General features: G+C 38.3%; 1 protein-coding gene across 1 annotated transcript in view; it reads right to left on the bottom strand.

Annotated features, from left to right (window-relative positions):
- Nucleotides 1–7547: 7547 nt before the first annotated feature.
- DHX57 (DExH-box helicase 57) overlaps nt 7548–17810 on the bottom strand; it is a 57700-nt gene continuing 47437 nt past the window's right edge. The window contains exons 18-24 of the mRNA XM_044663271.1: nt 17014–17109; nt 16810–16893; nt 14802–14939; nt 14184–14258; nt 13137–13271; nt 11526–11726; nt 7548–10083 (exon numbers count right to left, since the gene is read on the bottom strand). Coding sequence (XP_044519206.1) covers nt 9940–10083; nt 11526–11726; nt 13137–13271; nt 14184–14258; nt 14802–14939; nt 16810–16893; nt 17014–17109 — 873 coding nt within the window. The 3' untranslated portion in view covers nt 7548–9939. The remainder of the gene's footprint in view (nt 10084–11525; nt 11727–13136; nt 13272–14183; nt 14259–14801; nt 14940–16809; nt 16894–17013; nt 17110–17810) is intronic.

A 17810-nucleotide genomic window follows, 5' to 3' on the forward strand; every position in this document is an offset into this window, starting at 1 on the left:
GAGGTCCTAGGTTCAAATCTGACTTGAAATACTTCCTAGCTGTATAATCCTTGGCAAGTCACTTAACCCCATGGCTTAGCCCTGACCACTTTTCTGCCTTGGAAATAATTTACAATATTGATTCTAAGATGAAAGGTAAGAGTTTTTAAAAGAAAAGAAAATTAAAATATGGCAAAATTGGCACATAGATTAGTAGTTGCTGAAGAACCCTCAGTTGCTTTTGGGGGGATATTAATAGGATCAGCAAGTTCTTGCCACCAAAGATCTTGAAACCATCAAATGGCCCAACTTTGGAAACGGATGCAATTTTTAGCCATGGAATAACATTAAAGAACCATTATTATCTGCTCTGCAGTTGCACCTGAAAAATCATGACTTGGAACTGAAACTATATGTTGTCTCCCCCATTAGAATGTAAGCTCCCTGAGAGTAGGAGCTGTTTTTTCAGCGGTATCCTCCCCACATGGCACAATGCTTATCCGTGGCTGTTATCCTTTGTACTTGAAGAGGACCAAAATGACACCACTGTGTTGGGGTCAATGTCTCTACCACACAGGTCTCTGGTACAGATAGCCTGTGTGAACATTCACAATGAAGATCTCTCTCAGTCTGGGCATCTCCCATTTCCTTTGAACTATTCTAATTCTAGTGTAGCATTTCCCTTGATGTGGGCGTGCCATGCAAAACAGGACTGTGCCAGTGTCTCCCATGTATCACACTTGATGCTAAAATTCGTCAGAGAGATCTCAAATGTCTTTGTATCATTTCTTCTAACCTCCATGTGAGCACTCACCTTGTGAGTTCTCCATAAAAAGATTTTTTTTTGTTGGCGTTGGAAGGTGGCTAGCCCATCAAGAGTTGCACTTTCCACAGTAGAATCTGAATGCTTTGTAGTTCAGCTCAAGAAAGGACCTCGGCTTCCAGTACCTTATCTTGCCAGCTGATCGTCAGCATCTTCCTAAGACAATTCAAATGGAAGCAATTTAGTTTTTGAGCCTGGTGCTGGTTAGAGGACCTAGTTTCACAGGCAGACAGTAATGAAGTCAGTACAATGGCTCTGTAGACCGTTGGTTTGGTAGGCAGCCCAATATTCCTTTTCTCTCCCAATTTTTTTTAGAGCCTCCCAAACACTGAACTAGATCTGGCAGTGGGTGCATCAACTTCATCATCTTTGTGGACATTCGCATAAGGTATACTGCCAAGGTAGGTGAATTTATCCATAGCATTCAGTTTTTCCATTTGCTGTAACTGATGATTTCACAAATGGACAGTGTAGTGCAGATTGATAAAGAGCCTCTTATTTTCTTTGTTATATATGTTCAGGTTTGAAATTTTGGTGGTCTACAAGTCTTTGGCTCCTCATTCTTTGTTCTTGATTTATATTTTCCAAAATTTTTTTCACCAGCTTCATCTATTTCCACCTTTGCTTTGAAGTCAGAGTATCAAGTATATGTTGATTTAATTTGAAGAGTCACAGAATTCTTTGCAGACTTTTGGTACATCTTAATGTTTCTTATTGCCCATGGATGTTCTGTAAAAACCAACTCTATAAAATGAAGAGTTGGGCTATATGGCTTCTAAAATCCCTTCCTGTTTTGAATCTACATTGAACTTGCCTAACTCTGTTATCATCCAGCACACAAATCTCCATCTTGTGTACAAGAATAACATGAAGCTTTCAAAACGACTTATTGAAATATGGGTATAATAATAACTGACATTTACATAGTGTTTAACATTTTGCAGAGTGCTTTATATAATGTCACACTTGAGTTTTACAAGATTCCTATAAGAATGGAATTGTGTAAATGGAATTAGCTCTAGCCCATTCATAGCCTAAACTCTACCTACCCAAGATGATATCATCCTCACCTCCCCTAGTGGGGAGGGGGATGAGTTACCCACACGTGACAATAAGTAACAAATCAAGAACTAGCCAGTGTAGAGGCTGCCATTTGTCCACTTGAATTAGAGGTGGACCCACAGGAAGTGACGAGACGCTATCTCTTCAAGTATGTTGGTTACTTCCTGCGAGGGGAGTTCCCGCTTTGAACTTGGTGCTGCAGGTAGTCGGGTGAGACCTCAGGCAGCTTCTACTCAGAATGGTCACTAGGGTAAGTTAGGCTGACTTCCTTAGGCCTACCTCGGCGTTTCCAAACTCTACCTTTAAGTAGGCATTAGCCTATCTGATTGCCAGGCCTTGTGGCTTGTAGCCTTATTATTTAGCCTTTTAACCTTCTCTCTCCGACCAGGCCTCTGCAGGCCTGGACTAGCCTCTCCCTCTCTCTATTTCCCTACCTTTTACCTTTCTAATTGTAAATAAACTACCTTAACCGGATCCCGACTTGGGTCTAATTTAATTACGGAATCAACCTGAATTGTTGATTCCTGGTGGCCACACTTTAAATATATATCTATAAAATACTTAAAATCTCCCTCTTACAGAATAAAATTTATAAAAATAAGATTGATAAATGATCAACTGATCAAAACAGGCAGTTTCCAGAGAAAGAAACCAAAGCTATTAATAATCATATGAAAAAATGCTTTATGTAACAATTAGAGAAATGTACAATAAACCACTTGGAGATACCACCTGACACCCATAAGATGACAAAAGTTGACAAAAAAAGATATGACAGTGTTAGAAGGGCTTCAGGAAAACAGGTACTGTAAAAAAATGCATGGTTGGTGGAACTTTGAACCGGTCCAACCATACTGGAAAACAATTTGGAACTATACCCCAAAAGCTATTAAATTGTATACTCTTTGACCTAGAAATACCTTATGAAATCTACACCACAAAGAGATCAAGGAGGAAAGGAGCCCATAAATGCTAAATTATTTATAGTAGTTTTTTGTGGTGACAAAGAACTGAAAACTGATTGGGGAATGGCTGAACAAGTTATGGTATATGAATAGAATGGAATACTACTGGGGGCAGCTGGGTAGTTCAGTGGTTGAGAGCTAGGCCTAGAGACAGGAGGTCCTAGGTTCAAATCCGGCCTCAGACACTTCTCAGCTGTGTGACCCTGGGCAAGTCACTTGACCCCCATTGCCTACCCCTTACCACTCTTCTGCCTTGGAACCAATACACGGTATTGACTCCAAGACGGAAGGTAAGGGTTTAAAAAAAAAAAAAAAAGAATGGAATACTACTGTGCTATAAGAAACGACAGGAAATGGTTTCAGGAAAATTTGGAAACACTTGTTATGAATTAATGTAAAACAGAGCTGAACTAGGAGAACAATTTATACAATAACAATGTTGTAGAGATAAATCAACTTTGAAAGGCTTGGTAATTCTGATCAACTCAAATTCCAAAGGACTCATGATGAAGCATGCTATCAGATAGAGATTTGATGGACTTAGTGCAGACTAAAGCACATTTTCTTTCTTTGGTCCATTCTCTCAATTTCCTTCCTTTTTTCTTTTGTCATGGCTTAAACAGGAATTTTTTTTTTTGTAAAAAAAATTTTTTTTTTAAAGTTTTGTAAGACTATAGATCAGTGGTTCCCAAACTTTTTTGGCCTACCGCTCCCTTTCCAGAAAAAATATTACTTAGCGCCCCCTATCACATACTATCACCGCCCCCTTATAGTTATTCACCATCCCCAAATGTACCTGTGGCCATCACTGCTCCCCTGGATCGCTGCAGCACCCACCAGGGGGTGGTGGCATCCACTTTGGGAATCCCTGTTATAGATATTAGTGATGGGCTTGCTTTCTCAATAAGTGAGGGAAGGAAGAAGGAAAGAATTAGGAACTGAAATTAAACTTAATTAAAAAAAAAAGAACTATGAAGTGTGAAAGGAAATTCTTGGTTCTCTGTCTGAGTTTACACTTGTGAAAAGGGGATCCTTTATTTTCTTTGCCTAATTGGATTTAAAACTTTGGTTAACAATCATCTAAATATCCCTAAGTACCTCACTATATTGTGAGGTAACTCTCCTTTGTCTACTTTTGAATTAATCAACAAAAGCAACACACACCCATACTTAATGCTAAAATAAGGGAAACTAGTACTATTGGAGTTTACACCTCCAAAAAAGAGTAGGTGGAAATCTACAACCCACATGCTAACTGGGTGATAACTGTGACATTGGAAATTTGGGAGTCCTTGAACTAATTTTGAGGTCCCTGATCTAAATTTCCTGTGGACATTTAGGGCTCTTTCAAACTACATTTCCCAAGAGCCAACTGGCTTCCTCTCTTGTGTAATCATGTGGGCAGGAAGCATAATCACATAGAGAAAAGTATAAAGACTAAGGACTGGATTGGTACTTGCTCTTTTGTGATTGTGGAGCAGGAGCCAAGATGGGAGGAGCAGGTAATGGTGGGTTCCTTTAAACAGGCAGATGGCTTCATTTTCCTAAATGACTATCAATAAACCCTTTAAAACCCTAATATTTTTAAATCTATCCTTTTATATTAATTTTATTTCTTACATAACTCAGAAACATGTGAATCCAAACTGGGTGAAAAACTCAGAAACGTGTGAATCCTAGGAAGAGAGTTAACACCTTTAGAGATGACAAGTCAATCCCACAGATCTGCCCTTGGGCAGGGCTGGACAGTCTTGTGAAGTTGAGTGTTGAGGAGAATGTCTTCTGGAGATAGTCTTCCAGGGAACTTCACTGGAGACTGTAGCGTGAATTGTGGCTTCAATTTATTTATTTATTAAAAAATTTTTTTCCTTTTAATAACACACACACACACACACACACACACACACACACACACACACACACAAAGCCCTTGTCATCTTTGACAGAAAACCAGAGCAGCTCCATTTCATGAATGACAGCACAATTAAAGCTAAAATAATACAAAAATAATTTGAAAAATCCCTTGTACTGTACACTCTCCAATAAAGCAAGAAAGATAAAATGACAATCTTTTCCTAATAGCCAGAAAAATGTGTGTCTACTCAATTGGGCTTTGCCGTTCAGTTCGGTGTGGCCCACACAGTGTGCATATGTGTGTGGTCAAATGGATATATCCTATGCAGAATAAAAGCCCCTAAATGTTTTTATCTAGTTCTTCTAATTTTTAAACTACTTGATTGATACAATTTTAGAGTACTACAGTATCACGTGAAACAATGACTTTACAAGATTGCTTCTTTGAAATATGTGGCTTCAATTTAGATTCTGACTCCTGGGCTACCTCTTGGGGTGAGTGAAAAGGGCTGACTCCTTTCCTAGTTTTCTAAGAGACTAACTTCCATCTTGGAGGAGGCCTCATAGTTACTATCGGCCTTCCTGGCTGAGGACTAGTATAGGTATTTTCTCTAACCTCTCTCACGTTTCTCTACTTTATTGTTTCCCCTCTAATTTGGTAAATAAACTTCTGACTTGAGATTTAATAACTTTGGCAACCACGTTATTTCATATAATTTAAGTCCAACCACTAAATTTAACCTTTACAGAAGGTAGGTCAATGGATGAAAAGGACATAGAGGCAACACGTCTGACCTTGTTTTATACATGAAGAACCCAGGGAAAGAGAGATTAAGTGATTTTCCCAGGGTCACAAGCTAGTAGATATGAGATAGCATCTGAATTTAGGTCTTCCTCATACGAACTCTAATGTTCCATCTGCAACACCAATAGTGTCTGACTCAAATAGAAAGGAGGACACTAAAGCATATAAAGATGCCTTGGCACTGCATGTTGACTTACATTTCCCAATTACATTTTCATGCGTTTGGGGCCCCAGGAACTCTAGTGCTGCAAACACTTAGGCATTCCACCATGTTGCCTCTCATACCTTAGCAACACAGTTATTCCTATTTTGCAAACAAGGAAACTGAGCCTCAGAGATTCAGTGAATTGTTCATGATCACACACAGTAGTAAACATCAGAATAGAAGATATTATTATTAGCACTTTTATGGTAGCAAAGAACTGGAAACAAAGTAGATGTCCATTGATCCGGGAATGATTAAACAACCTGTGCATTGTCAACTTGGAATCTAGAAACCCCGATCTTGAGAACCCCAAGTTTGTAGCAGTGTGAGCTTGTCACATGAGAAATTTCTCCAGAGGGAAGTCCCAACTTCACTAGTTTCAGACTAACAATAAACCTTGAAGTACTTTAGGTGGAGCTACCAGACTCAAATCAGGTGTTAAGTATACTCTTTTTTGTCCTGGTAGTGTCTCCCTTTGTGTCAAAGTCCTTTCTCAGGTAGCCCAGCCCTTGCCTGGATCTTTCCCTTTTGTATCCATTGTAAAGCATCAGCTTTACCCTGATAATCCTGTCCAGGACTCATGTCTCTGTAGTCCAGTGGTTCCCAAACTTTTTTGGCCTACCGCCCCCTTTCCAGAAAAAATATTACTTGGCCCCCCGGAAATTAATTTTTTAAAAATTTTAATAGCAATTAATAGGAAAGATAAATGCACCTGTGGCCATCACTGCCCCTCCTGGATTGCCCACCAGGGGGCAGTAGCACACACTTTAGGAATCACTGCAGCCATTGTAAAGCCAATCAACCATACTCTTCCCATCCTCAGTTCCCCAAATTCTTTTGTTCCTTAGAGCTATCATCTTGCACAGTGATTTCTCCTAGGGATATGGTAGCCAGAGTAGCGGTGTGGGTTTTGAGTGCGTGTCTCTGTGTGGAGGCCTAAGAAAATTGTATGGTATTCTTCTACTGATTAAAAATGTGGTCTTTTGACTATTTAATAGTTTTGTTTTTTTCCAGTTTAATAGCATCAATGTAATAGAATATTCCTGTTCTGTAAGGAATGATGAATTTAATAAGTATAGAGAAGCATGGAGAGACACGAGCTATTGCAAAATGAAGTAAGCATAGCCATAGACTAGAATAAATGGAAGAATTGCCACAAAACAAATCAATTATAAAGAACAAGCTTGGTCCCAAAGAAGAGATAAGATGCCTTTCCCCTACATTTGCAGAAGTTTTAGGGGGAAGTGAGGAACATTGCATTTACTTCCAGATTATTTTCAATGTTTTAATCGGTTTTGCTGAATTTTTTTCTCTTTCCTCTTTCTTCTTTCTAAAAAATTGTTGTGATGGATGATTTCCTGGAAAGGAGGAAGGAAGGGATACTGGGAGAAATCTAGGCTTTGTAAAAACAAAAGATATTAATATATTTTTTAAATATCAGGTGTAGAATTCAAACTTTAATTGCTTTCCACTAAACCAAATTGCTATATCTATAGCTGTCTTGACTTAGCACTTCAGAAAAACTCTCAAAAAAGTTAAGACTGTTGAACTCATTCTGGTTTTTAGTTCTTTCCATTTCCCTTTCTAAGTGTAATCAAAATTATACTTTTAGTAGGAATTGGGATTTTGTCAGAAAATGACTCACTGGCTTTAAATCTGAAGAATCTATCGACTGTACTTTCCCTTTTTGAAACTAATGATATTTGCCCATCTTTAGCTAGTCCTGGGGTACCTACCTCTCAGAATTTTCATAATGATAAGAAAGACCAATAGATAAATCTCTATGTTCAGCACTTTTTGGATGTTATTCATCAAGGTCTGTTGAACTTATTGAGAATGTTTACAAAATGCCAATTAGGAAACACTGGCTTTATTCCATATGAGAATTAAAAATTATAAAATGTACAACTGTACCAAACTGTAGGCATCTTCAATGATATATGTTTCAACTTTTTCCCATGTTAAAAAGAAGTTCCAGTGGTTTGTCCCAAATAATAGTCAAAGTAATTTTCTGGAAAGCCTGTTTGGGAACTTGGTGTACTATCATCTCAGAAATCTCTTCCCACATTCTCCGTTTATTTAGGGTTTTAATTTATTTTTGATCCTTTTTTAATACTCCCCACTATGAAGAGCATTTCCTTGAGCGAAAAAACGAAAAAGCAAAAGAGCAGTGATTCCACCCCTTCTTTGCCTTTTCTTTTGTCTCCAATCAAATATGAATAGGAGCAGAAAGATGAAGATACCACATTATTGACATGCTATGTTACATAACCATATCCATAAGAGTTTTCAGTCCCATGGAAACTTTCCCATGAGTCATCTGTATAATATTCATGGCACAAATATCAGGGCATACTAATTAATGACAAATGATTTATTATTTTTAGCTAGATTCCAATAATAGTAAAATAAATATATGATTTTAATAAACCATTTATCAAGCGCTCCTTAAAAGCATACTAAATACCAACAACCTGTCTTGTTGGTGTTTAAAAAAATCAAATTTTCAGTTTGAAATAGCACATAATATACTAGTATTCATTGGTAAAAGTAAATTTCTTATATCATGATTGTAATGTTTAACCTTAAGAAAATTCATGCTTATAAAAGGTAGCACAACTTAATAAAATTCCTTAGGTCACTTAGCAATATTTGTCATCTATCCACTAAATACTTGTGATATGTATTATAACAATAGTCCCAAGGACAGAAGGCCCATACTGTACATTGTTAACGATGGCAGTACCAGCTTCCTTGTGCCAACCGTTCATTATCCCATGTCATTTCTCCTAAATGTGTCAACTTAGCAGTTTCTGTATTTTGATACTTAGTTCAAGAGAAAGCACAAACTATAATTTAGGTGCTCTATTACTAGATATAGAAATATCTTTGTTTTTATTTAAACTACTTGCATGGAACTATTTGTTCCTTTTACATGTTGACTTAAATGAGCCTTTCAAGTTTTCCCCTAAAGTTTAAACACTTTGATAAAATGTGCTCATAAACATATTGATGCTGATCACTGTGGATAATGTGGAAAGTTTCCTATAAAGGTAAGTAAAAAAATGACACTATGAAAAGGATCTATCGTCATTAACATGGCTAGCTAATAAGTTTCAGAGGACATGGATAAAGTTTGAAAGGATGACAATGCTTTACTAGCTGATGCATGGCAAAATGTCAAGTATTAACTGTTTCTTCTGTTCAGCTGTGTGAACTTTGGGATCTTTAAGGCCACTCTTCTGATAAATGGGCTGGGAGGCGTATGTCTCTACTCTTCCAAATCTTAATGCAATCATTAAGATAAGCAGTGATTTAACATTGAAGGCATTAACAAACAGAAAATACTTGACTGCTCAGATGTGAGAATACAAACGACTTTTTCTATTTAAAATATGTCAATTCTGCCTTATTGATTACTATCAATTCTATTTCGCATATGGAAATAGAATTTTATCAGATAAAGCTGAATTTAAAATATTTTTTTCTAAAAACCAACGAAAATTTCTAAATGGAGAGATGAAGGCAGAGTTCTGGGGAACAGCCACGCAACAGAAGGTAGTCCTATTTTGTCTAGTTTCTAAGAACAGTGAGACTGCTAAATGACTAGACCAGCTTATACATGTTTCAGCATACAATTCATTCTCATTAGTATTGTTTCTTAAACTGACCTTTAGTGAGCAAAAAAACACTTCCTAAGTCAAGTAACCATCATTCTAAGTGGCTCAAAATAGGTCTTCTACATTTCCTGATCACATGATTTTTACTCTGTTCTTAATTCTAGCTAATCAACAGGATCTTTGCATTGAAAACAAGCACTAAGTATTTTCACCAGAGCCCATTCCACACCTAGTAAAAAGGCAATCAGAAGGACTGTGCTGGGAAAAAAATAACAGACAAAAAGTAAGAATATATTAAAATTGGGTTTGTGTTACCAGGTGAATCTCATTCACTTGAAGCTGTCAAAGAAAAAGGAAAACAGGCAAAACTTTGGTTATAGTGCATCTCATCATAGTCACACCCCACCCAAGTCACACTGGGATTGTCCCTACTTTTGTTTGAAGGACTTCAATATATCCTGGAAACTCTTCAGAAAGGTACCTTTGCTGATTCAGTATTTGTAAACAATGGATGCCATTACCACGGCTAATACCACCATCAAACAATTCCAAAGGTAGACATACTGATATTTCCTAGGAGAATTATAACTATGTGAGAGGAAAGTATCCACTACCAAGGCCATCTATTACTGGGTAGTGACAAGCTTTACAATCATGCTGATAATCCTTGATCCTCTTGGGCAAGTGCAGAGATCCATGCTGGGGTTCTTGATTTTATCTTGGAGGAGCTGGTCAAGTTCACAACGAAGTTCCTTAACCAATTCTGCCACCTAAAACATAATGCAAAGGTATAATCAGTGGCTGGGATAACAGTAAGAATACATCGTTAGAGGAAAATGCATTAGCCTATCATTGACAAAAATATGGAATTTTAATTTTATTCTAACTAGAAAAATAAAGGCAGCACCTCCATTTTGTAAACTGTAAACAATTCCCATGTGGTTTATCACAGGCCTTTTATAAGTTAACAAGGCCTATTGTAAAGAACCTGCCCCTTAGAAACAAGGCTACTGTGCTGCATTTTCCAAACTTAGCTCTCACCATCTTCATTCCCTTCACTAATGGAAAGAAGCAATAAAATTAAGTCAGTATATATAGTAGTCATTTTTATTTGGTTCTGAGCTACATAACTTTTTCAGCAGTAGAGTTTACATTCTGATTAATTTTCAGTTAGGCTACTTGTTAAAATGACTTTTCCTTCTTTAAATACAAACTACCTTATAGTTTAGGCTAGGTGCATGTTATGTTGGCAGGGGTAAGCTGACCTTGGGTTAAATAGTTGTCTTACAGAATATGTAACTGAGTAATTGAAAACTGTTATTTAAGAAAGGGTAATAGTATAAGATATGACAAATGTTGGAGGGAAAATGGAAAAATAGGCATGCTAATGATGAACTGGTCCAACCAGTCTGGAGAACAATTTTAAACTAGGCCCCAAGGGCTATTTATACAAAACTGTGCATACTCTGTGATCTAGCAATACCACTAGTAGTTCTATATCACAAAGAGATCAAAGAAAAAGAAACAGGATCTCTAAGTAAAAAAATGTTTGACATCTCTTTTTGTGGTGGCAAAGAACTAGAAATTTAGGGGATGCTGAACTAGTGAAGCCATATAATAATCGTGATGGAATACTGCTGTGCTATATGGGGAATTACCTATATGAACAGACACAAAGTGAGGTGAGCAGACCCAGATCACTGAAAACAGTAACAGCAATATTACAGCAATGATCAATTATGAAAGATTTAACTACTATGATCAATATAATGATCCAAGATAATTCTGAAGGTCTCAGGATGAAAAACGCTATCTACCTCTAGAGAGAGAACTAATGAACTCTGAGTGCAAATTGCAGTATAAATGACTCATTTTCCTTATTTTTATTTCCTTTTTGGTGACATGCTTAATATGGAAATGTCTTGCATAACTTCATAAGCATATTGCTTGTCTTCTCAGTGAGTGGAGGAGGGGCTAAAGGAAGAGAATTTGGAACTCAAAATTTAAAAAGAATGTCAAAAATAAATAATACATTTGGAGGGAAAAAGGGTAATAATCTCAAGCACAGAATGCAAAACTATAATTATAACTCTTGAATTCTCAGTTGATCAGCTAGCTATTAACCCTCTGCACCCAAAGGAATGCCTTATATTTCACATTATCGAGCCTATGCTGACAGTGTGTTTGAGCTACCACCAATTTATCTCATTACCTGATGGGAGGAAGCTGCAAAACGAATCCAACCATCATCCAGGGAGACAATAAACTCTCCTTTTTTAAGCTTCACATTCACCTGGCCTCCACCAAACAGAAGCAGTGGGTACACAGACACCATGCTGCAGTCTCGGATGAACACTCGGCTGGTCTTGATCTTCTCATGGTATACAAGGTAGGGACTCTCAAAGTGTCTCGTCTGTAAGATGGCCCCAACAGGCATCAGTGAGGTCACTGGCAGCATCTAGTCTTTGCTTCAGTAAACTCAACTAAAAAGAAACTAAGTTCCCATCATCTCATCACCCATTACTCAGACCAACCCAAATGAGCACCAAGCCTTTTAGTTTCCGCTCACCAACATATCCTCCTACTACTCACTCCCACTTCTGTCTACATCTACCCTCATTGCTCTACAATGATAAGGCTGCCCCGCTTCTCCTTCAAACCCTACAAAATCCAGTCCTCTCACCCCTTCTATTCATCCCACCACCAAACTCAAAGGAGCCAGTCAGCAATCCTGACAGAGTGTTGTGTAAATAGAATTAGCTCGAGCTCATTCATAGTCAAAAGTCTACCCATCCTAGGCGTAGAAATGATGTAATCCTCACCTTCCCTAGTGGGGAGGGGAGATGAGTTACCCACACGTGACAATGAGTAGCAAATCTAGAACAAGGGACTGCCCTTTGGGCAGTCCAAATCAATGTAGAGACTGCCATTTGTCCATTTGAATTAGAGGTGGCCCACAGGAAGTGACGAAGGACACTATCTCTTTAAGTATGTTACTGACTTCCTATGGAGGCAGTTCCAGCTTCGAACTTGGTGCTGAAGGGATCTCCTGAGACCACAGAATGCTTACACTCTGTATTGTCACGTGGGTAAGTTAGGCTGACTTCCTTGGCCTGGCTGGGCCGCTTCCAAACTCTGCCTATCTGGCTGTTGTGCCTTGTGGCTTTCAGCTTCATTTATTTAGCCTTTAACCCTCTCTTTCCATCTAGGCCTTTGGCCTGGACTAGCCTCTCCCTTTCTCTTTAGTCCTACTTTTTCCTACCAGATTATAAATAAACTCCTCAACCCGATGCTGACTTGGGTCTGATTTAATTACGGAATCAACCTGAATCGTTGATTCCTGGCGGCCACACTTTAAATATATATCTATAAAATTCCCTAAATTTTCCCTTTTACGGTGTCTATAGCATGCAGCACAGATGACAATGCAAGAAGGGAAAGAGAAATTAGGAGACTAATCTCCAAGCAGAAAACTAGGAGTTGTTTTTGATCTCTGAACAAGAACTCTGCCAATTCCCTTTTAATGCCGATATTTAGTAATATAATCGTATCACGTGTCCTCAATCATTTGGAGATTCTTTGTTGGGCTGGGGAATCTGCTCTGAACAACCATAGAAGAAAAGTAGTTTTGTAAAAAAAGTTGCCTTGTGTTTGATTTGAGTTTTCTTGAAGTGGAAAGGTTTCTTCTAATACATTTTACATTTTTGCCCGCCCCATCTAACTAAGTTGAACAACTTTATGTTACTGGGCAGAAGCAGGAAGAGAATGAAATTTTACAGAATGATTTTTCCTTAGCATCTGCTACAAAGACAATGATACCAACCTGATAGTTCACTGAAGAAGGGTGGATGTGAACATAATCATCATTCTTAGTGACAAATTTCAACTCTTCCACTTTGGGTTGCATTTTAACAGCTCCTGTACTGGTCTTTTGAAATTTCCCTTCTGGAGTTTTTACCTAAATGACAAATAAAATTAAGTGCATAATTTATATTTTTGTTTTAGAAGGTATTCCTCTATTTGAAGGCAATAAACACAGCTCTCCTTATAGGAACCTGCTCTTCTCTCCCCCTTTCCCTAGTTAGTTTATATCACACCCTTGTGACTTTGGTAATTATACCTCTGTTTTATTTCTTTTCTATCAAGATGTAAAGAAGGTGAGAAAATATGTATCACTGTGCCACAGAACTGCTGTTAAAGAAAAAATGTTTTGAAGTCATCCTTCTGCACTGGGCTGTCCAGGGAGCAGTCTCTAAAGAACCATCAGGTTGCCATTTTATTCAGGATCCTAGCAAAATATTTCCAAGTGGCTTTCTAATGTAGCTTTTAGTTGATCTTAAAGGCATATCAGTGGTAATCAGGGAAGTAATCAATAATAACATAGTATATAATATGTGCAAAGACCTGAGAAATGGGCTAGTATTTGAGCTGACAAACTGAAAATTCTCTGGAAATCTGAAATGAGAGCCTGTTGCAGGCTCCACTCCTTGGTTTGAAAATATAAAAGCCAGGCTGAGGTTTGGGTTTTCAGGATGCCAAGTGTGCTGGACATTACCATCCAAAGATTATTTAATCCAAAAAAAGGTAGTCATGCCAAACCACTAACCCCAGGTCAGACAAGTAGTTTTACTCCAAAGTGGAGTTAAGAGAAGGAAGGTTCCCATAGTAGGCCAGCTTTGACATTCTAAGGAGAAAGGCTGGTTGATGCAACAATATTTATGCCTGTTCCAGTAAGTTAGAAGGATTAAAGAATTATATCATTTTACTCAAAAAATGTCTCTGAAAAAGCCTAAAAAGTTTGCTAAGTAAAGAAATACTTTTAAGTTATGTAACGCATCTCAGAAATTCTCCTTCTCTTAAGTTCTGTTACCTGAACTACATTTGGATATAGAGCAGCACATAATATTGCCGATATCAGCTTAGTATTCTCAGCATTCGAGTTTGCCTGTGGGAGAAATACATGATTAATTAAATCAGTTCCTGAGAACAGGTGGTATATTTTCCTTTAATGATTAGAAAATTAAGAAAAGTAGAAAATATCTGTTAATAGACATGGTCATTTAGGCTTGAGATAGGACACTTCTGAATACATTTAATTTATGCCCAGCTTTAAGAAAAAATTTTACTTTTTTTTTTTTTGGCCTGGTAAAAATGAAACTGTATTTTGGGGTACAAATGAAATAAAAGGCTGTTCTCACTATAGTCACAGTCCAAAGAGCTCATGGTATTTTGTAGATGTGCATTTTTGCAGATGAACCGTCAAATGTAGCCTTTGTGGGTGCAGGATCAGTGGTAAATCAAATAACCCCTGCTTCATGAGCAACTGTGCTGGATATGTTATGAAAAGGACTCAAAATGGAAGGTGGGAAAGGAGCCTCGAGCCAGCCCTGGGGCTACATAATGAAGTAAGCCTAGTGAACTCTCACTGAGAGTAATGGCTTCTTTATTGTCTTTCTAATTAAGGAGAAAATGGTGATTTTTTTTTTACCTCCTCTCCAGTGGCTTCCAGTATACCATCTCCACCCTGGGACCATCTCTTCTCAATATCTCTTGCTCTCAGTCCTTCCTTCACAAACCCTATATCTGATAACAATTCAGTGAACTGCCGTTTGAGGCTGGCGATGTCCTAAAAGAAACAGATAAGATCTCCCAGCGAGGGCATCACTTGACAATTTATGGAAGGACAGAGCCAAGAACAGAACAATGTGGGACGATGACCTGCACCAATGGGTGTATGCAGTTAGCAAAATATCAGCAGATGAAAAGAATCAAAAGAGTTAGGTGCATAGTTTTTCTGAATTACTTGGCAAACTGTATCTAGGAGTTACCAAGAATTGCTTGTAATGAGGAACAAGAGACAATCATGCTGGAGCTATTTCACAATGGTTAACACAGAGATGTACAGTTTCTCATAGATCTTTACATTAAAAACAATACATTTGAATATGTATGGGCACAAATTTCAGGGGATTTGCAGTGATTCACAGTACTGTAGCTTTAGTATTTTGCTTAAAGGCCCAAGTTGGGAGGTTTGAGAACTTAGGACGTTCTCTATCCTTTCCTTTTAACTGCTCCTTGTCGCCCTACTGCAGGCTTAAAATGGATAGCTTTAGCTCTCAAATGGAAGCAAAGCACCAATCACCAACCTGTCTCATTTTCCACCTGCCTGGCTATTGTTTTCCTGGGCCATATCTTATGTGAAGTGGGATAAGAGGAAAAGAAGAGAATTCAATGCTTTTGTTTTAGGGCCTTTTTCTTAGAGCTGAATGTAAATAGGTGGGCAGAGAAGCTCAAGGCATCTCTTCTAGCACTTGTTTTGTTGCAGGTGACTAGGCTGTACCAGAGTAGATGAAAATAACAGACCTGAAAACAGATCGGACTATTCAAACTCTCTTCCTGTTGTTTTCCTGCCACCCAGAAAAACGTGCTCAGTAAGTCACAAATCCAATGTGAAAAGAGCAGACTGAAGGTTATCTACACATCCCGGGCTTCAAGAGCAGCATTTTTGGGCTCTTGTTGAACTTGAGTTCAGCAGAGGCTTGGCACCATCATGTGCCCAGGGCCAAATCTATTTAATGGAACACACAGGCCATATTTGTACCTCTCTAGATGTCCTGAAAAAACCTATAAATGACTCGCTAACTAAACCCTATTCTAAGGCCACACCAGGGTGTAGAAGTGACCCCAGATATTCAGATAAGGTGGCAGACAGCTGGGGAAGTTTCACATGGCAGCAGCCTGCTGCTCACCCTGTGAGGTGAGATTTCTCAGCAGGACGTTGAGGGCTGACAGGTGAGCTATTAATAGTTTTTTGCTTCCATATTCTCCCTGGTCTTATCACATCACCAGAAAAGCCAGCCAGTAGGTGACGGATACTTTTTCTAAGCCCCAAAGCTCACAAAATGATCCACTAATGCCTAGAGAGCTTTCCATTGACATTATGCTTCTAAGGCTCAAAGCCTAGAGGAAGCCTGTATAACTGAATGATTGGAATTTCACAAATCATATATTCATTAGGTGGGCAAAAGCCTTTGGCTAAAAATGTTATTATTCTCATTAACTATTTCAAGGAGAAGTACACTCATTATTGTCACATTACAGCACCTATATGGGCTGCCAAGAATGCTTGATACAGAAAAAGGGACATCTAGTAAACATTGTACACAAATCCAAGCAATTAATTCTTCGGTCTTCAGTTCTCTCATAGTCTAGTCTAATCATTCATGCAGGCCCAGCTAGCTCTTTGTGGAGAAAGAATAAGTAGGTAGGGTTTATAAGAAGGTTCAATGAAGGCCTAAGATACAAGACTCTGCCAGTTAATTTTAGACCCTGGGGTGTAGATGAAGCCAAAGGTCCTACAAAATTAGTCCTTTCATCTGCTAAGGGGCAAGGATGTGATTTAGGGTGTAACAACGCTCTTACCCTCCCCAAGAGTAAGAAGTCTCGCCCAAAGCAAGAAAGAGAAGGAGCTGCCATTCTGCAGAGGACCGACTCACCTGGAGAACTCTTCCTGACAGAAAGTTCTCTCGGCAGTAATTATAACTTGCACGAGCACCTTCTTTGATGCACAACCTCCAACCCTAAACATCGGGGAAGAAAAATCAAGCTGAACTTACATTGTGGATTGTATTAGTGTCAGTGTAGAAACTGAAAGCTCTACATGTAGGGTGCTACAGCAGCCACACACGTTTTATGCTCACCTTGTATGCCTGAAGAAGGGCCAGATAATCACTGTTTGCTAATGCAAACTCTAACTTTTTCTGATTTGCTTCTTCCCTTTTGTCCCAGGGAGATACCTAAATAAAAATTGGGAGTTGAAGGTCACTATTCATTTCAGCTTTTAACTAGCACTGTTCTATTGTGAGTACCGGGTTCTCTGGGAAAGCATTTAGTCTAAAACAAAGCATCCTTAGTTTATGGCTGATTAGTTGCAATTAGGATGTTCTTGGAAACTCTATTTTGATCTGCCCTTGTGTTTCCATCCACCCACAATAAACTATTCTGGATCTTTTGCTTCTAACTGGCAATACTCCACCAAAAAAGCTACACTTAAACATGCTACCAAAACCTAATGCCAAACCTTATTAACCCTTTGACATCCTTTGACATCCCTTTCAGAGATCTAAAAGTACTCGAATGATTCCTACTTGTCATAACTAGTTAATGTTTTTTTACTCTCGCAATGTCTCCCAGTCCCTGATCTTCATTGTTCTCTTTTTTTTTTCCCCCAGAATCTGACTCCTTAATTCCCTTTGAATTACATCTAGGTTATTTCTCCCAGTTTTACAGAAGCAGCCTACTTGCAAAACAATTTTTAAAAAAGTCTGAACCATTGCACAGAAAAGACCAGGGCTAAATGGAAAGTTTGATATCCAACCACAAAAATCGAGAGAAACCTGAAAAGGTAAATAAGATACAGAGGGGAAAGAAAGAAAACTTATAATTTTTAAATTTGCCTTTTTAAGGGCCTCAGTGAGATCTAATTATCTGTATTCCT

This window comes from Gracilinanus agilis, chromosome 2, assembly GCF_016433145.1.
Source record: "Gracilinanus agilis isolate LMUSP501 chromosome 2, AgileGrace, whole genome shotgun sequence".
NCBI classification, from domain to species: Eukaryota; Metazoa; Chordata; class Mammalia; order Didelphimorphia; family Didelphidae; genus Gracilinanus; species Gracilinanus agilis.